This window comes from Ammodytes marinus (assembly GCF_949987685.1).
Source record: "Ammodytes marinus genome assembly, chromosome: 1".
Taxonomy (NCBI): Eukaryota; Metazoa; Chordata; class Actinopteri; order Uranoscopiformes; family Ammodytidae; genus Ammodytes; species Ammodytes marinus.
In genome coordinates this window covers 18,673,540-18,689,798 of record NC_137230.1, presented here as the reverse complement: position 1 = coordinate 18,689,798, position 16,259 = coordinate 18,673,540, and the positions used below count along the sequence as shown (strand labels likewise).

The 16,259-nt window shown below is 40.6% G+C and overlaps 1 protein-coding gene across 1 annotated transcript; it reads right to left on the bottom strand.

The window, feature by feature from the left end:
* Window positions 1–705: 705 nt before the first annotated feature.
* mrvi1 (murine retrovirus integration site 1 homolog) lies at window positions 706–16,236 on the bottom strand. The gene is made up of 20 exons (XM_080033210.1): window positions 16,009–16,236; window positions 13,624–13,724; window positions 13,466–13,527; window positions 11,571–11,744; window positions 11,007–11,084; window positions 10,818–10,852; window positions 10,569–10,619; window positions 9,346–9,810; window positions 9,090–9,168; window positions 8,360–8,480; window positions 8,167–8,197; window positions 6,773–6,913; window positions 6,432–6,563; window positions 5,786–5,939; window positions 5,612–5,661; window positions 4,530–4,664; window positions 3,567–3,628; window positions 2,789–2,911; window positions 2,485–2,613; window positions 706–1,456 (listed from the first exon to the last, which is right to left on the bottom strand). Exons 1-20 carry the CDS (start codon window positions 16,078–16,080, stop codon window positions 1,294–1,296), a joined length of 2,358 nt encoding a protein of 785 aa, XP_079889336.1. The 5' UTR covers window positions 16,081–16,236; the 3' UTR covers window positions 706–1,293.
* Window positions 16,237–16,259: the final 23 nt, after the last annotated feature.

The following is a 16,259-nucleotide window of genomic DNA, read 5'->3' as shown; positions in this document are numbered from 1 at the left end:
AGGGGAAAGGGTCAGGTATGAACATCTCTTAAGACTTAAGGGTTGAGTTTGTGTGTCTGTATGGGGTAGTTACATGGTTATATTGTGGAATTCTGATGTGTTGAAAAGTGCTAAAAGGCAGTTAGATTGACATAGGCCTATCTCTTGGCTTTTTTTTCACTTACTTCCATCAATAATCAACCCAATGATTGGTAAAAAGGACCCATGTTTAGTATGTCAAGTCTTTCCGCCAAGTAGCCAACCAGTTAGAATTAAAGATGGGGTCAGCATTTCTGGAAATTGGTTGCTGTCAAAATACATTTTGTATCAAAATCAGTGAATATCTTGCTGAAAAAAAATCTATTGTATATACACAGCTTAGTAAACCTGATAAACTGTGGAGCCCACCATAGCTAGCAACATGCCTGTTTTTCGTATAGTATGGTAGAAAGGGATTATCGACAATCTACTTTGGTAGCACCTTATATTTCTCAATGGAAGTGAGAACAATATGTTTTTCAGGCACCTTTATTCAAAGGTGAAGTGGCAGAGCATAACCAACAAAGAACAAACAACACAGGTAGACACACATGTGCAAAGAAGATAAAAAAAAGTCTAAGGAATGCTCTCATACAAGAAGACTCTCAGTGCCCCGAAGACACAATCCAAAATGGCACAAACGAGAACCATCAACTGCAAAATATTGCACTCAAGGAACTACTTTGGAATGTGCTTCTGTCTTATAGTATTTAAATACACATTATAGTAGTTAAACAATTTTTTTTTCTTTTTTTTATATCTTTAAATAGGATTTCAAAAAAACTCTCAGGGGCTTTATTATCTATTGGACCTGAGAGATTGTACTTTTACATAAGAGTGTAGACACATATACACTTTTTTCTATTGCGGCATGTAATTGGAAAGTGCCATAATTATAATCAAAAGGTATCCAAACCAAAACATGTTATTACGTATGCATCTAATTTAAATATATATGTATACTTCATCACACTATATAATTGGTCCCTAAAAAAACTTTTTTTTTCCTCGCTGCAGCAAACATGCTGTCAATAATCAATCCAAAGAAAGAATTATAACTTAATGCTGTTAACCACAACAAAGGCAACATCATCCATTAAGCCTCCCAAAACACCTCCGGCCCCCAAGAGTCAAGTTCATGGATTCAAGTGAGTCCGAGTAGTGTGGTGATATAGTAAACAGACAAAGGACGACTGCAGACCTCTGTTATTATTCTCTTTGGTTGTTGTACACTTAGTCCAAAGGTCTTCAACCTCGCAAAGCGTCCTCCTCTGCTTACGTGTCCTCCCGCTTGTTGTAGTAGTCACCGAAGAACGTAAATATACTGATAACCAGACACATCACCACAAACAGCGTCAGGGTGATCAAGAGAACTCGTCGGCTTGAGGAAATCTTGGGACAAAACCGACCAAGAAGAACCAGGGCCTCCTCCATCCTCCTATGAAGATATAAGAAACTCATTCAGTACAGAGCTGGTATTTCAATTACTGACAACTCTTTTATATGAGTGTTCGAATAGAAGGATAGAAGATCCTTTAAGCTATAGTGCGTATTGCGTAACTTCTGGTGCCCCCATGAGGATTTTCTGAGTGATTACAACATTGTCGGTGCATCTACATGAAGTAAGCCTTCCATGATCGCAAATGGATTTTATACCTCCTGCTGTACATCCAGGATTTTTTTCTTAGAAGTAAAATCAACACCTGAACCATTTCCTGGGCACTTCTTGGGATTGTTCTGAGCTCCCGTGCCAGTGTCAGGTGGCGACACCCATTTATAAACACTGCCATACTGAGAAATACAGAGTGAGAGTTTTGTGGAGCTGATAGGCTTAGTCCACTTTGTGTCAACACGTTTGGCGATGGCTTGAATGTAACTGACATTCATTTATATGAAAAAGTTTTGCACTATAGCTTTTAAATGACAGATACATATCTATCCATCTGAAGATTGGTAAATTGGAATATATACTATTTGTTGGGAAAAAAACATGACATTTGGTTTGATCCTCTCACCTTCCTCTTCCCCCCCTCGATCTCAATGCAACTCCTTTTATTTTATGCTGTATATTTGCTGAATACAGATCTAGGCATAGGAAAATCTGAACATTTCATGTGACGATTATCCTGACGCAAATGATTGTCTTTCACAAAATTAACCAGATATATACTCAAACATCCTTTACACTTTTAAAATGGCTCTGAAACAGACACATAGATACTGGGATTAATGAGTTCTACTCTCATAGGTGCAGATAAGATTCGGTTATGTTTTATGTTTTATATTATTGAATTTGAATGGACCTTGAGGACTTGATGATTTGTTCTGCTTACGTTAATGCTGTCAAGCACAAGCCAACACAAAAACACGCCCCATATTTGTGGTGTTTTGGTGTTTTATTCAAGGCAGCGTTGTCTGGAAGGCTCCGATGGGGGCGCAAAACACCATGGAACATTTTTTGTTTACCTGCTTGTGCGTATATTCTTTCCACTCTCTTCATCTTTATTTTTTGATTCCAGCAATTTCTCTGCAGCTTTTTCCTCTTCATGCTTCTCCTCCTGGAGCACTTTCATCTGCATCATTCCCTCCTGATAGCTACATTTGGGAATGTTAAAATACAACCAGGATTATCTTAGGGCGTACAGGTAATAAAATCACTGTTGTTTTAACAGAAATGTACAAGTAATGTACAGTGTAATATAAAATATGTAAATGTCATGTCAATAATATTCATGCATGTGTAGTCTAGGAGCAGGAGAGAAGGCCTCACCCTTTGTTATAGGACTCCTCCTCCATCTTTGCTTTGATCTCGGCTCTGATCTCGGCTCTCATCTCCTCCACGTTAACTGCAGGCTTGGCTGGCTCACCTTCCTGCTCCGGCACACTCTTTCCACTGTATTGTTTTAGATGGGAAAGAAAAATCAGCCTTGGACACCGTCACTGCCACAGCAGTCGTTACATAAAAAGTGCAAGGAGTGGACATTCAGGTTCCATCACAACAACACTGTGGCCTTGACTTATAATGGGTAAACTGCAGCGTAGCGTGCAGCACACAGACACCATGACAGGCACAGTAAGCTCTAACAGAAAGAAAATTGAGCTTTGCACATTTGTTATTGCTATTCTGGTCCTCTCACAGAACACCTAGCATAGACACTTGAGAGCCCCACTCCCGCTCACTATAACCAGGATATGATTAGGAGCCTTGTGCCTGGACTTTGTCAAAACTCCTGCACAAATGTTTAGTTTACGACCCAGGATAGCACATCCATCAACTGAAGCGGAGTTTTCGTTTCTTTTTTATGCTTTCAGAGTTATTTTCATTTCGCCGGGGCTTTTCTTTTCTGCACATCATGAAGGTCACACAAACAAGCCAAAGGTCCGACTGCAGCACATAACACTTTTGATAAGAGAGATTAGCAGTTTAGGCTTTGGCTTTTCCTGAGAAGCCATTGTTTCAAGGACTCTGTGGTGCCCCTCAGAATCAAGCAATGGTATGCGTACATGCTGTACATGCAGTCATGTGTATATGAGTACTCCAAACATACCATTCTGCTGCTGGTTGTGTCACCTCTGTGGGGGTGCTTCCCTTCACATCATTCGCTTCACACTGGAGATGAAAGCGTAATTCATTGTTAAAGAATATAATTTCCTTCTAACATGACTTATGGGTGCGATAGATGTAATAACAACATGTAAAAGTTTCAATACCACAATATAAACATACCTCATTACAAGGCACAAGTCCTGCATTTAAAATCTTACTCAAGTTAAAGTACAGAAGTGTGAATGGCTGCATTGTGAGCTAAATTTAATTGCGTATTAAAAGTAAAAAACACCAATTCTGCAGTATTAAGGTATTAGTATTAAGAGTATCGATATGGGAGAGAAGAAGAAATAACAAAGCTCCACAACACAACTTTGAGGATTTGTCTCTGATATTTTGTGAAAGTTTGAAGGATTTTACCTCCTTGAGGCTCAAACAGTTATTATCATTAAACCATGTGAGAAGATCAGAGGGGAAAAGTCTTTAGTGGAACCTCTTATAAAAAAAGAAAAAAAAGTGTAATAGTTTTTTTTGTAGTGGATTTAAAGGTATAATGTTCCCTGCTGTCAGCAGTGTTGAAAATATTCAAGTAAAGCACGAGAACCTGCCATTTCTACTTCTATGCACTTCTTTCCCACATTTGAAAATGAATAGAAATATGACTATGTGCATAATGAATTACTTATAACCAGTAAATTACAGCAATTTAGGGAAATCAACCTACACTATTTATCTATTTTGAGATAAAAAACAAAACAAAAAACAAAAGAAACCTCTGAAACTTAACAGCAGAAATTCTAGTCCTGTAAAAACAATGTATTTCGTAAGTCACTGTCCTAAAATGACTCCTCTCAACACATTACTTTCATTCCGCAAGTCAATCTGAGAGAGTGGGTGTCACATTTCTCGATGATGTGTCATAATTTTCAGTTATTTCCCGGGGAGAGGACAGGAAGAGACGTACCAGGACAGGAAGAGCAGCCCCAGTGGAGGGTCCCATGTTGGGGCCCGGGCCGGCTATGGCTGGGGCCTGACCTGGGATGTTCAGGAGATTAAATTTAGGCACCACAGCCACGCTCACCCTACGTCTGGGCAGAGCCTTAAGAGAGAGAGAAAGAAAAAATACTGAACACAGTAGTAATGTCTGTGGTAAAGAATGGAAATGTTTAAACAAGAATCACTGAATTACCTCAAAAATACTAGTCAGTTGATGGGACAATAGAAGATGTTTTCTAATGACTTGAAAAAGTAACACATACTTGATTTATTTTGAATTGCCTCAAGGGGGCAGTGTATATTTCCAATCACTCCTAAAGGCCTAAACCTGGCTGTCACCAGGTTTGCTCATTGTATTCCACGACAAAGAAGTAAAAATGTATAAAGATTCTTTGAATGTTTTGAATTTAAAAAAAGTAGTATGTCCTATCTGACGCGATAACGCAATTTATTTTCTTAACAAAATATAAGGTTAAAAGACTCCAGTATATCTTAGAGCCATTTTAAGAGTTTTAAGAACATTTTTGGGTGATTATCTGAATAATATTGTAAATGGAAATCATTTTTGCCAGGATAATCATGACATGAAATGTTCATATTGCCCCAAGCCTATTCCAGACTCAATAATCTCAGCAATGACCAAATGGATAGATATCATCAGACACTCATGGTTGCCAGAGGATCAATTCTAATGACTTTCTCTGATCTGTTCCCTTTCCCCAACATCTATGATCTGCAATTATGGTCCTTATAGGGAAAGTTCTCGACGAGAATGGATGGATTTTACATGGCAACCAGGTAAACATTATATCTGCTTAACTGTTAACTTTTTGTCTAGTTACAAGTTTAACACAAACACAAATAAGTCTTCAAATAGCTTTTTCCCAAATCCCAAAACACAGCATAATAGACGGCTTAACCAGAAAATGTAATAATAGAATAGAGTCAAACAATTAACTGATAAGTTATTTTCTGTTAATTGACTAAATGACCAATCAAATGACTATTTCAGCACTAAAAACTCATCACTCAGGAAAAAAAAGAGCTAACCTTTCCCAGGGTAAGGGACATGGATCTTGATGGCCGTGGGACCCCATCATCTTTATAAAGAAACACAGAATACAGTGTTATAGGCACAGTAACAATTGCCTGGATATATAAAGCTTAAACAATATCTTCCCATCTACAAGTATGATCTGAGCGCCGGCACCAGTGTGGCTTTACCTCCAGTGTCTATGGAGCCTCCATAACAGCGGTTTGAGTTCTGGTTGGCCAGCTTCTTAAACTCCGTCAGCTCTGCATGGTCCTTCTCATATGTCCTCTTCAGATTTTCCACATATTGCATCATGACCTCAGTAGCCTTGTTCATACGTTTCTCCTGTTGAAGAAAAAACTGCATTTCAATAATGTCCGGTTTTGAAAAGAAACACTGGCCCAGAAGTGCCTGCAATTACATTTAGGGCCACTATAAATGGCAGATTACAGCTCTAATAAATAGTGTGTTATTGATTGATATCATGATTGATCTGAGCTGCTGTGGAGTACAAATCTCTACCAATGTGTTTGTTTTTGAGCAAGGCACCTAATCAACAAAACTGCTCCAGGTGCGATGCCCTGTGGCTAACCCTGCGCTATGAACCTTACTGGGAGGGATATGTGGAAAGACAAATTTCCATAAATTAACAATAAAGTTAAAAAACAAAAAAAAAACATTTGTACTACACAAATGCAAATTATGTACTTTAATTTTGAGGTTAGACATGACATCAGATACAAATTCGGCAAAACTAAAGAACACAGTATCCTCCAAACAATAAAAACTGTATATTAACATAATCAGGCATTCTCTTTCTAGTGAGTATAACTGCACCTGTCGAACTGCGCCAACTATCTCTGCCCTACTGGAAAGCCTTGTGGCCAGCCGGTGCAGCACCGACACCGTCTCTATGAGGCGCTGGTAGGCCTCGCGCTGCTCCAGGTTCTGCCACTGTGGTGAAGTCATCTGCCAGAGACACAACAACATCGTGACCACAACTCTCTCTCAAGGAAAACAAAGCATGCATCAATGTCCCTTCTGTACCTGGGATTGGACACAAGGCAAGATAAATATTTACTGTGGGGACACTTCCAGGAAACATTAAGCAGATGAACGAGCTCTCAAGTAGCCAAAGGATCTAATATCGGCTGCTGTGTTTTTCTCGAGGTTCTGACCTTGAGCGCTCCTTTGAACTCCTCCAGTTCCTTCTCTGTGTCTTCCTCAGTCAGGTTCCTCTCCCTCTCCGCCTGTTTCAGACGCATCTCCAGAGTGTAGTTGTCGTTTCGAAATGCCAGTGACAGCTGGACAAACGCATTCTGTAGGGGAGGAAGTCACTGCGATAAAGCACTCGGAAAGGCACATTAAACGGCACATTAAATACAGATGAACGGTTGGTGCTGGCCACACACCAACCCAGTGGAATCCAAAGAAAACTCTCCCACAGTACAGCACCCCCCCACACACACACACGCACACACACACACACACACACACACACACACACACAGGCTAAATGAAAGTCAGCATGGATGTTTACGCAAAACTGATATGCATTTTCTTATTGGTTAACGCGCGAGGGAGCATTAGGCAGCCCTTAGACCAGCATGGGGAACAAGCTGTGATTCCGACATTTGACCTCCTCCTGTTTTGCTGTGCTGATCAAAGCATGCGTCTGCATAGTTTTACAACCTACATGGGCCACGGAATGCAGAGGAAATATACGACCTCGGGACTGCCCTGATACAGATGGAACTCCCGAGGGAGCAGCGAGTGAGGCTACAGCCAGAGCCCGCCAGCGTCACTGATGTTTGCATTTTCTCCACAGGAAATCACTCTCATAGTCTCTTCGGTCTGATCAGGAACAGAAAAACACTTTCCTGTTGACAGAACACCGCCAAATCCAGGCAGCCAATTTTTACGACCGTGCAATTAACTACCTTTGTGTGTGACACAAGGGGTTATTATAAACACGTGGCTACGCTTGGCACATGTTCAGCAGTGACTGGAACAATACAGCTGGCTACATTGTTTGAAAGGCAGAATATTACAGTACATATGTACTTATATGTGTTTTCAGGAAGAAGAACATGGCATGAAGCAAATGATAGTGTTTTTGTTTAGAATTTATTTTAAAATAATAAATGACTGAAGTGACTTGAAATGTTTTCCTATGAAAGAAATATTTATTTTTTGCTCTCTTTCCAAGAATTGATGATAAGACTGATACCACTCTTGTGTGTGTACAGTAAATATGAAGCTACCGCCAGCTACCGGTTAGCTTAGCTTAGCATAAAGACTGGAAAAAGGCATGGCAACAAGTATCAATATTTTCATATTAATCCTGGAAAGAAAACAGGTCTATTTCCCAACATTTAAAACTGTTCCTCTAAATTGGAGATAAGCACATGGAGGGCCCCACGGGAAAAACAAAATCAACTGTAGCGTGTATGGACAAAGTACAGATCCCCTGATCCTTCATCATAAATGGGAATCATTGTTTCTGTGACTTTTTTTCTTTTTGTAATAGTGTGTAAAATCACTCAAAAACCTGTACAGATCAGATACCAACCTCAACTTCTTTTTCAGTGAGTGGGGGTGCACTGGAATGAAATCAAAGACGAACTGTTAGTATGGTAAGTGATGAACGTCTTGTATTTGTGCAAAGTTAAGGAGTAAGGAGGGTTATTTTTAAGCTTTAAGTCAGGACAAGCTAGGCAAAACATAAAGGTTATAACTTATGCAGCAGTTAGTTTGTTACACACCAGCCTGGGAGCCCTCTGTGAAGTTTGAGTTTTCTCAGCATCACATCCGAAATGTTTGGCATGGCATCAGACTTCTCCCTTGCCTCCGCACTACTGGCTGAGTTTGTAGATGGTTGAGGACCTGCAGATAAATAAATCAGACCTAAAGACACATACCTGGTCTTTTTTCCTTTCAAACTATGATTCATGTCTCAGTAATTCAGCCAAGATTTAGAGTCAGGTCTCAATTGCTTTTGCTCAAGTCTATAGACAATACGCCCTCCAGTGTTAACTATGAGAAAATGAAAAATACTCAAATGTAGCATTATAATAGCATAATACAAGACTAGTAAAAAAAACAATCTATCAATCATGTCAGTTACAAGTAAACAGCAGAATTAATCTAGTTTGCTAACATTAGTCAGCATGAGCTACTGGAGGAAAAACACTTGGTTAAGTCTCACAGCAGTCAAGTTTAAATAAACTCTGAAATCCACATGCTTTCACAATAATGCCATCTGCTGATAGAAGATAAAAACACATTCAAAATGTCTCTATTGAGATGTTGCCAGCAAAAATGGGGTGGTACAGAGGAAAAAAACAAGAATAACGTCATCATAATTTTCGGGACTGGAGCAGATTGTCCCTGATATTCAGGAAGTGCACTCCCTTTGCGATGTTGCTGAATGTGCTGTTAGAGCACTCTCTGTCTTACATGAACAAAAAGGCAAAAAAAACAAGAACAAATTACCTTTTTCCTGTTCAGCGGCTTCACTCAAGTCTGCTAACTTGGATCCCACTATGCTTTGGTTACGCATCAGCTTGTGCTCCTTTACACACACACACACACACACACACACGAACAAAGCATTTTCTTTCTCATAACAATTTACAGAAGAGGGTCTTCGACCGCAAAAAAAAAAATTAAATATTTCTTAAGAATTTAAATGTGCATATTAATAACAAATAATAACATACACATATAATCTGCAGAACGAATGCTTCACCTCTTTGAGTTTAGACAGTTTAAGTATGCTCCCCGGCTGGCTGGGAAGGTCCTTGTACCCTGAGGACTTGAAGACATTATCCCTGGGCTTGTCTGAGAAGGTATCCTCCGCTGTGGGAGGGAAACCCGGGGCTCCGTTTCTAGAATTATGGCTGCCTACAGCATCCCAGGAAACAGCCCTCATTAGAGGAGGGAAGGCCCCGATGGTCTTGATCTCTGCTGTACAGGGGGCCTGTTGAGTGGGGGGTCGGGGGACGGGCTTGGCCACCCCTGTTGCGGGGGCCTGGTTGTTGGGGTTTCGTCCTTGTTGACCAGCTCCCTCGTCCCCTTTACCGACTGCTGGAGGACTCTTAGGCGATGAAGGATCACAATTTTCCTTCTGAACGGCAAAGCGTGGTGTTAAAGTCCCAGAGGACACTTTCCTCTTCTCAGTGGGCTTCCAGTCCACCAACAGTCTGTTGCTGCCCTGTTGATTGAATTGATTGACACATTTAGCCCTCCCTGTTGTGTGAAGTGTAGTGGTTGAATTACAATTCTATATCTTTATTGATAAAAAAATGTATTAAACGTCTGCACAGTCATCACATTCAAAAGAAAAATTAAACTGTTGAAAAAGTCTATAGTCATGCTAGGCGAAGGGGAATGTCATAGGTTTTGACAACGTGTTGGCACTTGAGAAAATGTGAAAGGATCATCCAAATGATCACAGTGTGTCCTGAGAGGAGTATGAAGGTGTTTATCAAATTTCATTGCAATAGTTGGTCAAGATATTTATCTGAAAACCACAAATGTAAACCTCATGGTGGCACTAATGGAAAAGTTAGGAAATTAACTCAAGTCAGTAGGATTCATCTTCCGGGAACCCGGAATCTGTGAACAACATTTTTAAATGTCGAGATATTTGAAAGGTTTGACCTGCTAGTATCACTACAGGAAAAGACAGAGGATTAAAGTCTATGGGTTACATCATCTGGGGAACCTAAATGTTAACATTTTACTAAATTTCATGACAATCCTTGTGAAAGTTTTTGATTTATTTTGGTCTTGACCAAAATGGTGGAACAACCACACCGTCCCTAGAGCCATGTCACCGCCAGCACCATTAAAAACATCTTATAACTCATACTCATGACACACGGTGAAACACTTGCTCAAGTATGAAGAGGTTTCTTTCAAATGGTGAGTTTTCATGCCTGACAATGGTCTACATTCTTACAATCTTACCTCCTGATCCGGGGTCGTTTGCTGTTCTCGCACTGAAGGAACCTCCAGATGCTACAAGATAACATTTTATACATGTGTTCATAAACATTACTTGGAGCAAAAAGTATTGATTCATAGCTATGATTTAAAAAAAATAAACATACGTAATGCAAGTTATAATTGGGTAAAATTAGAATATATGAAAGAATATCTGCTCCACACACACCATCATGAGCAATTGTTATTTTTTAATAACAATCGTTTATTTACCTGCCCAACCGACTGTAAGCTGACATGGGTTGCCTCTGTGGGTCCTTCAGCCAAAAGAGCAGATAACAACCAACTCAAATCAATATTGCAATGACCAAAACAAACTCCAATGTCCAAAAAAGAATAGCAATATAGGAAAAAGGTAGAAACATATTTTTTCTAATAGTATGGACGAACTAAGTAGATTACCAGTTTGAGGAGCTACAGTCACAGAGCTGCTTCTAGACGAACAAGGTGACGAAGATGGAGTTAGAGTTGGAGAAAGACCTGAGGAGAAGAAATGTTGGTGAATCAAACCTTATTGAATTAATGACTTATTGAGTTCAATGTGTCTTTTCAACACTTTTTAAAGGCGAAGTAAGTGATATGGTCCTTTTAGCCAACTTCCTGTCAGTGAATGCAGTTAGCAGTCCCCTTACTCGTCCCTACGTCACCACCACATGAACACACAGCCGTCTTAGTCAGATAGTGGAACAATGGAGAGAAGGCACTGAGGCCGCCCTCTATATAGCACTCTGTCTCCTGATTGGATAAAAACGAGCAGGATACTCGAAAGCTGAATGACTTGAAGACACGTATTTTAACAAAAAAAAAAATATTGCTTTCTTCTCCTTTAAGTATCAAACCAAATCCAACTATGAGTTTAGCTCAGAAAGTAAGACAACATGTTTTATTACCAATCAACTCATGCTTATGAAATGATGTGCAATCTACAGTGTTTCTGTTTTATTTTTTTTGTGTAGCTTTGGCTACCTGTGGGTGAGTCATTCAGGCTGCCGGTGGAGCGGCGACCGCGGCGAGTCAGAAAGCGGTCGCTGACCTTCTTGGCCTGTTCCAGCAGCTCCAGGTTCTTCTGTCGGTCCTCTTCAGAGAGCTGGAACTCTGGAAGCTGATCTCTCACCAGGTCGATCACATTACCTGTGTTGTCTGGGAAAGACCACGCACGCACGCACGCACGCACGCACGCGCACACACACACACACACACACACACACACACACACACACACACACACACACACACACACAGACACACACACACACACACACACACACACACACACACACACACACACACACACACACGCACACTCTTAGGCACAAGAAGTTGAAAAAGTCTGTGCAAGCTTTTGGATTCATTTGGAGAAGATATTAAACTGGGATTCTTGAACATACAGTTTGGTGCCAAGAGATAATGGATGTGAGCCAATAAATCAGCTGATGATGGTTGAATTGTGGGATGTTTTTATCTCCTCTAAAGGGGAAACCAGTGACACAAACAAACATCAAAGTAATCAGCAAAAGCATTTCAGGCATCTGGGAGGACACACCGAAAAATTCATCTTTCAGGACACCAAACTAGGTCTAAGGCTGCATTCCAATACCCATACTTCAATGCTATTTAGTACTGTAGAAAAATATTAAGGATGTCCCAATACATGTGGTCGGACGCAGCGTGCTGAAAAATACATGGATGCCCTACTACATCGGTCGTCATTTTTAGTGTGGGAATCAGCATGCTTTTGGGCGATTCCCACAAGCCACTGCACACTGAAAGATACATAGATGGAGCCTCGGTGTCATGATCCTGCCTGGGCCTCTTTGCCTCTGTTTTGTTTTTTGCCCTTTCTGCTTGTCTGGTTTATTGCAGGGTTGGAGCAAGTGTGTGGGAGTCAGTTCAAGCACTCACAGCTGCCAGCAATCACCAATCTACCGCCCTTCATATACCCGGCCGACCTTCCAGATACTGCCAGATTCTAGTTTCAGTTCACACAGTCAGTAGCTCTATCTCTCTTTACCTACCTGTTGCAGCTCCGTTTGCATTTTTGCCTAGTACTAATTGCTGTTGTTTTTCCTGCCACAGCTCTCCCGGTCTGACTCCCCCATCAGCTCCAACCTGCACCAGCGAGCACTTCCCCCCCGGACTCCTCTGCCCGCCTGCTCTGGTTTGCTCTCGCCCAAGCCCCTGGACATTCTCCGGTCTCCCTGGAACCCTCCCAGGACAGTTGGATTTCCCCTGGATCCCGACCCAACCCCCAGCTGATTCTTGTTCAATAAACCTTCTTAAACTGGTACTGTCTCCGCGCCTGTGTCCTCCCTGTCCGACCGTAACACTCGGTATGAAAACAACCAGTAATGCAATGGATATATAAGCAAGAAGCGCCTTGTTATGATGGAATAGATTAGTAATAGTACATCTAAATTGTATGACTACTGCATGCTAACTAGATACAGTACTTTTTATGATCAGCTGTACTATGTAGAATAGAAAAAGGAAAGAGTATGCAATTTGGAACGCAGGGTTTTGTTTTTAAAGGTCAATACATTAAAAATAGTATTAATGGTGTTACAAATGTCCACTTTAAAAAAAGAAAAGCAGTCCACTTATGGAAAAACACCATAGAATAAAAACAAACTCAGTGACTTCAATTTGGGGCAGGACTCAACAAATGTTGCAAATGATAACATCAACATAGTTCACATACTGTTGTGGTTATCTTTAGATAATTACAGCTGCAGTGTGTGTGTGTGTGTGTGTGTGTGTGTGTGTGTTTGTGTGTGTGTGGGGGGGGTTGTATGAGTGTGTGTGTGTGTGTGTGTGTGTGTGTGCGTGTGTGTGTGTGTGTGTGTGTAGAAGGGTTTACCCACCGACTGTGGTGATGGGTTTTCCAGATGAGATTCTGGCTTGGCGAGCTCTGGGACTGTGTGGCCTGAAAGAGGTAAAAGTAGTGACGAATCAGACACATTGTCCCTGTTCAAAACCCCCTCACCCTTAAAACTGTCAGTGTTTATGATAGTGGATATACCTGGTCTGCTCGAGGGGACGTCCATCTTGATGGACCACAGTGGCCTGTTGTGGGTAGACGATAGTCGGGGCTGTCATGACTACAGCCCGACTTGGTGTAGACTGGGGGGAAAACACAGGAAGACAAAATCGTAAAAGTTAAAACAGGGTTGAAGAAAAACTGACACTGGTCTAAATCGAAGTGGACGAGGCAGATACATCCAGGCTATGTCTCTTGAATGGGTTAATGAATAGAAGATAGTACAGGTCAGTCTATTTCATTAGACCCTCTATACATCTAAAATGTCCACTTGTAAACAATACCCCTTTAACAAGTTCACTGTTTCAAACACAATCCCTAATATAGCATTTTAAACTCCAGATCTTAAATTACAGGTCGTCCAAATTCCCGTTTTTAATAAAATCCCAGATCCTTGTCCAACCATCAAAGATTGGTAAAGTAAACAGGCTCAAAGCGAAACACAAATTCCTTAAGAGCTTCTCTCAGAGCTTATCTTTGCACTACAATCCAAATAAAAGGATTCCCTCAGATGGTAATGCTGCAGGAATGTCACAGCGGTGCTGTACTTAAGGTGGATATTTTATAGTGTTGGCATATGCCTTGAAGATTAGATTACACAGTTTCAGTACAGTCTGCAGAGATGTCTTATCTAGCCTGTGGGTTGATGAGCGACGGCAGAAGAAGACGGTGTTCTCCAAGGACACAGACCGTTTAACACTTGCTGTCAGCAGGAGGTTTGGTGAATCCAATTCTAAATTCCGTGACTCTGAGTCCCTCACCATCTTCCAGTCCAAACTCAAGACCCATCTCTTCTCCTCCACCTACCCCTAGTTCACCCACCAACCCAACTCTACATGTTCTTTTGGTTTGTTTATTGTTTTGTTTTTGTAAAGCGCTCTGGGTGAGAGAAGAGCGCTATATAAATAAAATTTATTATTATCATTATTATTAAATTGGGCCGCTTCAAGATTATAATCTTCATAATGTTGTGATATGCTGAAAAAATGCTTTATCTTGTATCTAGCCATGCAGATAGTTTTGTGTGCTAAGGTTTTGAGACGTATATCTTTAGGTGTCTGCTGTCCCTTAGTAGAATGAGACTTTATATACTTTGTGGTGCTCAAAGCATCTAAAAATTACTAAAATCAGTCAAGAATCAGTGTCCTTGTTACTCAAAGGCTTTTAATGAAACTACTATCAACAGAAACATTAATTTGACACTGCTTGTGAGGACTTTGTTTTCGAAAAACACATATTGAGTTTATCTAATGTAATTTTCAAAGCTCTGAGGAGCACATACAAAAATTCATTCAGCTACTGTACATTCTACTAAGGTGACAGACAGCAGGAGCTGCAGAGGTGGATACATAAAAAAGTTGCAGATAGTTAAAGTTTGAGGATTTTTTTTTTATGTAATTTGGTTGAAATATCCCTTTATATTTGACAGAAATAAGTACTTGCTATCGCGGGGGCTGTAGGAATTCCCAGGTCCTATTGTAAATAATCAGAGGATCAGAAAAATGGCTGATTTGTTATTTCTTGAATCCTGAGGTCAAGTCAGGTCAACTTTTTATTTATATTGCCCAAAACTAAAACTGCCAATTTTTTCTCCAGGGGCCTGACAGCTGGTATTTTATAGAGACAGAGCATTCACCAGCCAAGAGAGAAGGCCTAAATTAAAAACCAGAAAGCAGTTCAGTCATATTTCTTAAGACTACTATGGATGATTTACTGTGAAAGTGGCCCTCAAAGACTCATAAAACATCCAGGAATCAGTGACATTGCAGAAGAATTTGTCAACATTATGTAAGATACCAGGAAAAAAATAGCATAGAGCCAAACAAGTTAAATGCGTACAAAGTCAAATCCAAATATGGTGTCTAGAACCCTGTAGTTGTGATGGGTGTCTGACTTTTCTGACAAAATAAAAATTATCATCCTTCGCCAGAGTGAAAAAACAGCATAGCCCTCTGACTAATAATAGAAATGCTTCTATATATTTATATAACATTTAAAAAAAAAATTAATTACTGTTTTTATAGCATCACCTATTAGGGATGTCTGTATTTAAATTACTATTATCTATTATCTATTCAGGTTCCAGTCATTTGCAAAATGACCCTTTTTAATTTCACTGTATGTAAAATGTTATTTTTTGCAAACATGTGACCAATACAACTTTGAACTTGAACTATACCGCTAAAGTGGAGGCAGCATTTCAAAGTGAAAGAAGACATTTTGTTTCATTCAAAAGGACAGACCTCAGTATTGATAGAATGGCCTCGCCCGGGCCAAATGGATTACTCACAAGCCTCACATGCTTTTGCAGAAAGAAGAAAAAACGGAATACATGCGACACAAAGAGTGATAGGCCTGTTTACTCACTGTACTGGGAGAGCTGGAGGAACTGTCCAGCTCTTCTGGGGAGTCCTCCTCTTCCTCGGGCAGGGTGGGCATGGCGGGGGGCAGAGGGGGGCGTGAGCGGGTTTGGGGGAAAATAAAAGGTGTCTCAGCAGCAGTGGGGCCGTCGCAAGACTCCTGGGACTTAGAATCCCTTGGTTGAAGAAGAGATCCCTGAAGCACCAAGCGTTTCCCTTTCTGCTTCTCCGGGAGCTGTGAGACGATGCACACATGAA

Bases quoted from the DNA above. Each gene is read 5' to 3' on its own strand.
- mrvi1 (XM_080033210.1), bottom strand. From the start codon at position 16,080: ATGCCCACCCTGCCCGAGGAAGAGGAGGACTCCCCAGAAGAGCTGGAC. The intron at 10,620-10,817 runs GTAAATAAACGA...GTTATCTTGTAG, and splicing joins GCTTACAGTCGGTTGGGCAG to CATCTGGAGGTTCCTTCAGT. The intron at 2,912-3,566 runs GTATGTTTGGAG...AAAACAATACAG, and splicing joins ACACAACCAGCAGCAGAATG to TGGAAAGAGTGTGCCGGAGC.